Source organism: Lathyrus oleraceus, chromosome 1 (genome assembly GCF_024323335.1).
Source record: "Lathyrus oleraceus cultivar Zhongwan6 chromosome 1, CAAS_Psat_ZW6_1.0, whole genome shotgun sequence".
In the NCBI taxonomy this organism is placed as follows: Eukaryota; Viridiplantae; Streptophyta; class Magnoliopsida; order Fabales; family Fabaceae; genus Lathyrus; species Lathyrus oleraceus.
The window spans coordinates 396,783,194-396,790,847 of NC_066579.1; the positions used below are offsets into that span (position 1 = coordinate 396,783,194).

The 7,654-nt window shown below is 33.0% G+C and overlaps 2 protein-coding genes across 2 annotated transcripts; both read left to right on the plus strand.

The window, feature by feature from the left end:
• The first annotated feature begins 1,579 nt into the window (after positions 1–1,579).
• Positions 1,580–5,276, plus strand: LOC127074506 (polygalacturonase At1g48100). Its single transcript, XM_051015844.1, has 7 exons — positions 1,580–1,694; positions 2,444–2,888; positions 3,135–3,302; positions 3,522–3,566; positions 3,655–3,862; positions 3,976–4,057; positions 4,554–5,276. The coding sequence occupies exons 1-7, from the start codon at positions 1,666–1,668 to the stop codon at positions 5,059–5,061; spliced, it is 1,485 nt and encodes a 494-aa protein (XP_050871801.1). The 5' UTR covers positions 1,580–1,665; the 3' UTR covers positions 5,062–5,276.
• Positions 5,277–5,396: 120 nt separating this feature from the next.
• Positions 5,397–6,810, plus strand: LOC127074518 (transcription factor MYB98). The gene is made up of 3 exons (XM_051015852.1): positions 5,397–5,830; positions 5,916–6,042; positions 6,375–6,810. Exons 1-3 carry the CDS (start codon positions 5,397–5,399, stop codon positions 6,414–6,416), a joined length of 603 nt encoding a protein of 200 aa, XP_050871809.1. The 3' UTR covers positions 6,417–6,810.
• Positions 6,811–7,654: the final 844 nt, after the last annotated feature.

Consider the following 7,654-nt stretch of genomic DNA (forward strand, 5'->3'; position numbering starts at 1 on the left):
TAGAAAACCATTTTGATGACATTAGATCTTATAGAAGATTGATTGGTAGATTGCTATATTTAAACACAATTTGTCCAGATATACTTTTGCTACACAATAACTAAGTTATTTTCTCCATGATCCTACCACGACTCATTACCCAGTATCCTGCACAATCATTAGATATCTGAAGTACAACCCTGGTAGATCTCTCATATTTCATAGGAATTAAGAATATCAAATTCTTGGCTACTCAGATGAAGATTATGCCGATTGTATTGAATTTGGAAAATCAAATTTTCTGGCTATTCCTTCTTTCTAGGTTCTTCCTTGATTTCTTGGCATGCAAAGAAACAACAAATTATTTCTCGATCTTCATCTGAAATTGAGTACAAAGCTTTGTTATTAGCCACATATGGATTACTTTGGTCGATGTTTCTAATGAAGGATCTTTGCATCACTTGTTCCAAACACCTTTCCTTCTATTGTAACTATTGAGAAAATCTCAAAGTCACACATTAGTTTATGCATAGAGTCTCCAAAGAGTTTATACAATGTCATCCCTCACCTTACAAGTCGATTTTGTACAGATAAGTTAAGCTCAACTCTAATTCTAATAGTGATAACCAATGCTCAATGAACACCGCTTCCAATCTAACTTTTCATTAGAGGAAGAAACATCTAGAAATAGACTGCCATTTTTTTCTTGACAACGACTCTACCTACTCCTAAATTCAATAACTTTGTTATCAAGCTTCAGATGATAAACATTTACCATGCTCACTTGAGGGAGACTATTAAGATCTAAAGTCTAATTAATTCTTAGTTAAATTTAATTAATTGATGGTTAGATTAGATGAATAACTAAATTAAACTAGTAGTTAGTAGTTAGTTATAACTACTTGTTCATTAGTAATATAAAAACATAGGACACCACAAACAATGAATGCAATATGATTCCATAAAACTCTTATAAGTCATAACCAATATGTTATAGTAGTAAAATTCCAATAATGAATCAATATGGCATGTAGGAACTATATCACGAAATGAGAAACAACAATTTGTGAAAATGTCACTTTCTTGAATTAATATACTTACATTCCATGTCGGTTTTAGTTTCTATTGCCAATATCACTTTCCACATTCTCTCTCTTCATTTTCTTTTAGCCTTTGTTTTTTTGGTTGAATAACAGAGAATTTGATTCCACCCGTGAATGCCTTAATTCTTATGTCGGGTACCAATATAAAGCTCCCTTCAATACACTCAGGGCCACATTCAGCTAAACAACAACATAGAGTCACGATATCTTTTTCTTTTACATCAAAACCACATTCCCCCAATTCTACACTTCTCTATGTATTGTCCTATCAAACCTTTCAAAAAGGGTTAATACTAATACAAAACGTTCACATTTCAATCTCAATTATTTATTCAAATTCAAATATTTAAAAATGTAAGTCACAATCTTTAATCCTCAAATGTCACAAACTAGAAAGATTGTTCTCATTCATTATGTAAGTTCAATTTTGTTCGCTTAAGATTCCAATGATGTGTAGCTTTTTTTTTTTTTTTTACTATCTGTTAGTACTTTGTTCTTTACAGTTCTGATTCTAACTTACATATAGCCATAAACTCACATGCAATATCGACTTGTATATTGATTAATATTTATTTTTCTAGAGATGCGTGTGTTTGTTTTTCTTCTTCCAAGGTAAAACTCATGAAAGAAAGATGTCTGGTTACTATATGATAAAATATGATGATAGGAAAACTCATTTCCCATTTTTAGAATTATTTTAAAATATTAGATGTTACTCATATAGAGGAAGGTTGACTCGAAATGTTGATTCTTATAACGAAATGTTGTCCGTTCAACTATTATTATGTAAAAATATTTTTGATGGATAATCTATCATTATATCTTGAAATGTTTTTGAGTCTTGAGGTCGGTCTGATTCTAATGAATCTCGTCTGATTTATTGTTTTGAGTCTTGAGGTGTCTCCGTCTATCCTGATTCTAGTGAGTCTTTTGGATCTCAATTCATTGGAGAAATATGAAAAAGAAAAAGTAAAAAGAGAACACATGAATTATATAGTTTAAGACAAAGTTTTCTACAGCTACAATGAGGTTGGAGAAAACACACACAATGCTAGTGTTACTAAAGAAAATTGACCTCAAAAAGTGTCTCTAAACACATCCAACTTTTGTTTGAGACACCTAGACTTTTGATCAATCAGAAACCAACACGTGTCAAACTTATGCTTGAGAACTTTTTCCTTAGCTATCATACAATTATTATTTTTTGGTATAAATATTAACATTTTGCTTCATAATACTCTTACTAGACCAATTTGCTTTGAGCATTCTGAAAATCACTTCAAAATTCAAAATAATCTCCTTCATTTATCTTTGCAATATTGAAATTCTGAATCTAACCATTTTGAATTTTATTTTCACAGATATTTATCATCTCTATGGTTTAACATTGGTACAAAACTCATCATGAGTCATGTTCTTTGGTTTTTCATCCTATGGATAACAATGATTCTTTTCATCCATAATGTGGAAGGAAGATACCACCATCACAAGAAACCAAAGAAAATTTCACCTGCTCCAAGTGACCCTTCACCTCCTTCTCTCGTTCCTCCTCCTTCTCCTAGTGTTCCTTCTGATCCATATCCATATCCAAATGATCCTGGAGAATCTCCTTCAGACTGCATTTTCGATGTACGGTCGTTCGGAGCGGTCGGAGACGGTGAAGCAGACGACACTGCTGCATTTAGAGCAGCATGGAAAGCAGCTTGTGCAGTTGAATCAGGAGTTCTTTTCGCTCCCGAAAACTACTGTTTTAAAATCACTTCTACTATCTTTTCAGGTCCATGCAAACCAGGACTAGTTTTTCAAGTAAGAATGCTTCCTAGTTTTTCAACCGTATTGTGCTAAATTTGTAGACAAAATGCAGTTGAAGTAGCTGCAATTGCGGTCGTGAATGATTTAGAATCCTTCATGCTGCGGCCGCAATTGCAGTTACAGACCAATATAAAGAATTTTGACGTCTCTGGTTTCGTAATTGCAATTTCGACCATATAATATAAACTTTCTATGATTTTTTTTATATATAATTAACCAACAAGATTCAAATGTATACAGATTGATGGAACTTTGATGGCACCAGACGGACCAGAATGTTGGCCTGAGGAAGATAGTAAGAATCAATGGCTTGTATTTTATAGACTTGATCAAATGACTCTAAACGGGACCGGAATTATCGAAGGCAACGGCGAAAGATGGTGGAACCTTCCTTGCAAACCTCACAGGGTAATACTAACTAACATTAACAATTTTTTTTTGTATTATCTATATCTTTTGCCCGTTAGTCTGTAGAAGAGAAACTTGTTGTCCGTTTGTCTGCTATTTCTGTATAATCTTGATTATATAATAGTCATTTTACGACGGTTTCTGAGGTTATTTGAACTCGAGGTCGTTGAAGTTGCATTACATTAACTAAATTCTAGAAACAATTTTTTGACATTTCAGGCTGCTAGTGGGCAAAGTATATCAGGACCATGTGATAGCCCTACAGTGAGTAAAGTTTTCAGAATTTACATAATTGTCCTCAATAATTAATAACATTAAAAGTTTTATTGATTATTTCTCTTTTTGTGTATAGATGATAAGGTTCTTCATGAGCTCAAATTTGGTGTTAAGTGGGTTGAAAATACAAAACAGTCCTCAATTCCATGTGAAATTTGATGGTTGTGAAGGTGTACTAATTGATAAATTGTCCATTTCTGCACCAAAACTTAGTCCCAATACTGATGGAATTCACTTAGGAAACACAAGGGAAGTTGGAATTTATAATTCCATGATAAGCAATGGTAAATAAATGAAAAAAAATATAAAAACATTGTTTAACTTTCTCAATATAGAAATTTTATTATATGGTTTTTATTTATTAATTAATCTAGAAAATGTTACATTTTTTTATTAGGTGATGATTGCATTTCAATTGGTCCTGGTTGTTCTAATGTAAATGTAGATGGTGTTACTTGTGCTCCTACCCACGGAATTAGGTATGTCACATAGTTTCTGTTATTTTAGTTAAAATGGTTAATTATGGTCAATAAAAAGGATTAAAATAAAAAATTAGCAACTAATTTAGTTGATGGTTTTTTCATATATTATGTATCCAATTTGTGTGGTCCAAGAACCATTTCAAAAGGCAAAAACAAATGAAAAGTGACTTTAACTTATAGCGTGAGTGTAATAACTCTTGAAGGTCTCTCATGAGATAACATTTTATATTCATGAAATAAATTTTTTGTTTGAAATTGAAACCTTTCTAACTTCAAATCATCACATGATTTATTTTCTTCTTTTGGAGATTTATGTGACTATATTACTTTAATGGTTGGAAGTTTTGCCAATCATAAATATAAATATGACATTAGTAATCTAGATCATTTCAACGGAATCGTTCAGGTGTATTGTTGTAATCTGGACCGTAGTATTATTTGTATGGCTCGTAAGAGACTAACGACAGAGTTTATTGTGTTGCGATTTCAACAGCATTGGAAGTCTTGGAGTACACAACTCGCGCGCATGTGTCTCAAACCTAACTGTTCGAAATTCGATCATAAAAGAATCGGATAACGGACTAAGAATCAAAACATGGCAAGGAGGTACAGGATCAGTAACAGGTTTAACATTTGACAACATACAAATGGAGAATGTGAGAAACTGCATTAACATAGACCAATTCTACTGCTTATCGAAAGAGTGTATGAACCAAACATCGGCGATTTACGTAAACAATGTGTCCTACAGAAAAATAAAGGGGACTTATGATGTTAGAACACCTCCTATACATTTTGCTTGTAGTGACACTGTTGCCTGCACAAACATAACTCTCTCTGAGATTGAACTTTTGCCGTATGAAGGTGAATTGGTTGAAGACCCTTTTTGTTGGAATGCTTATGGAAGACAAGAGACTTTGACTATTCCTCCACTTGATTGTTTGAGGGAAGGTGAACCTGAAACTGTTGTGGAGCTCTCTGATTATGAATGCAGTAGTTAAGATGTTAAGGAGATATAATATATCATTTCATATAAATATTATAGTACATGTATAGAGAGACATTTGATTTGGTTTATTGTGTTGTGTATGTAACTTAGGATTTGTCACTATTTGAGGTACGAGATATAGAATTTAAGTCTAGTTTTTGGGACTTATATTGTAATAGGCTTCAGGATCAGTTGATTATGAAATAGGAGATATGGTTTCAGGTTCAATGGTAGTGGATGAATTGAAATCGGTTTATGTAGGTTGTGCTGAACCAGAATGATGATCCTAGATGGTAAAAATACATGTTTAGATAGAAAGGTTTCTTTACAATTCAAATCAAATAAAGTATGTTTCCTAGATGGAGGCATGAGTGTATAAGTTTAGTCCTCCAAGACATAATACTGTTTTACCTCAACCTTATAAATTTTGAAGTTTATAATGATAAGTCTTTTCCTGAGAACAATAATAGTAGTAATCAACATGCTCATTTTATTGACAATTTTCAATATGACGGTTATGGTTTGAATATTCCTAGAAGGAATCATCTTGATCTTATGGTTGAAAACCAAACCTATTTTCCATTTAATAATGCTTCAGAGACCAAACCGTTGAACTATGTTGTACCAGATGATGAAGTCTCAAGCATAGCACCAACAAGTTATTACCAAAGAGGTGATTTGAATAGAAACAACAGGCTACTATCACCGACCACGAGAAGAGCGTTTAAAGCGAAGAAGAAATCAAGCATAGTGAAGGGACAATGGACGGTCGATGAAGATAGGTACTATTTAATTTTTCTAACACAACTGTACTTTTTGCATATTTAGGTTTTTATGTGTTTTGATTTGAATGCTTCTATAAAACAGAATGTTGATTCAAATGGTGGAACAATATGGAATGAGGAAGTGGTCTCATATTGCTCAGAGATTGCCTGGAAGAATAGGGAAACAATGCAGAGAAAGATGGCATAACCATTTAAGGCCTGACATTAAGGTATATCTCTGCATTCGCGCGCAACACTTCTGTTTTCACACATATCTGAAATGCAACTACTTATTCAGAGTCGTCTCAAGTTTTCAGAGGCTCTGTGTGGATTAACAGTCACTGTTTAATCATGACAAATAAAATAGAGACCCTATTTAACTAGGGTTTAACTGTGACAAACATTATATGACATCTTATTTAGTCACAGTTTAGCCACAACAAATTTTGAGTCATGTACGGTAATCCGCTTTGCACGCTCTCAAAAACAGTTATCCTTACTCGTAATCATATTTTCCCATGCAATTTTTTTATATTAAATTTTAATTCGCGTGTTTTTGCAGAAAGACATATGGACTGATGAAGAGGACAAGATATTGATCTAAGCTCATACTGAGATAGGAAATAAATGGGCAGAAATTGCGAAAAGATTGGCCGGAAGAACTGAAAACTCAATAAAAAACCATTGGAATGCAACAAAGAGAAGACAATATTCGAAAAGAAAATGCCGCTCGAAGTATCCTAGAGGCACACTTCTGCAGGAATATATCAAGAGCTTGAACTTGGACCAAAATCCACCAAGAGACTTTCGAAAAAAATCTTGTTCTAATGCTAAGAAAACCATTACTTGTAGCACAAGTAAAGAAGCAATACAACAAATTCCTCAACCACAGATCATGAATCAGTTTTGTCCCAATGACCAATCAGTGCCGAACTACGAGTTTAATGATTTTTGCTTGGATGATAATTTTCTATTTGTGGGTTTCTTAACATGTGCCATTGAGACACAAGTCATTACCCTTAAAATTTATCTCTATTTAAACAAGTTAATTATAGCATTTAAATTACAATTTTAAAATATATTAAAATATTTTTCTACAAGATGCCACGAGTTCCTGATTTTAGAGTTTTGCTTTTGCTTAAACATTTAAGTGTTTGTCATTGTGGTTTATTTTATTCTTTTTCTGTCTCAATTGTAGTTTATTTTGTTTGTCTGCCTTAATTGCAGAATCTTTCAAATCCTGAAACATTGTTCATTCTACGTTAAATATGGCAAGACGAGCGAGCATATTCATTCTTTTCCGACTCGACCCACTTAAATCTATCAAAAAATGAAGTGGGGCGAGCCAAGTCAATTTAGATTGTCGAGTCTGATATCTAACTCCACTCCACTTATTGGCATGCTAGCGAGTTTGAAGGTTGGCCTGTCAAAAAAAAATTACACATTTTTTTTTAATTAGAAATCAAGTTTAGATATTTAGAAGGCTTAAACTTATTTTTGGTCTCTCTATTTTAATTTTTAAAGTTTTAGTCTCTCTATTTTAAAACTTAGTCTTTTGATCCTCCTATTTAACAATTCTTGGTATTTTTTTATATCCCTTCATTTTTGCAGAGGTGACAATAATGTCACATTGATTACTAGAATACAAAATAAAATATAATTATTCCATCCTAGAACCAGAGTAGTTGAGGAACCGATGATGCTGATCAACGATACGGTGGCGCATGATGGACCTACATGGTCAGTGACGCAGCTGCAAGTGCACGACTATTGCGAAACAATAAAATAGATATCGAACCACGTGACCAATGGTTTAAGTATCAAACCCTTATCCAATCAGTG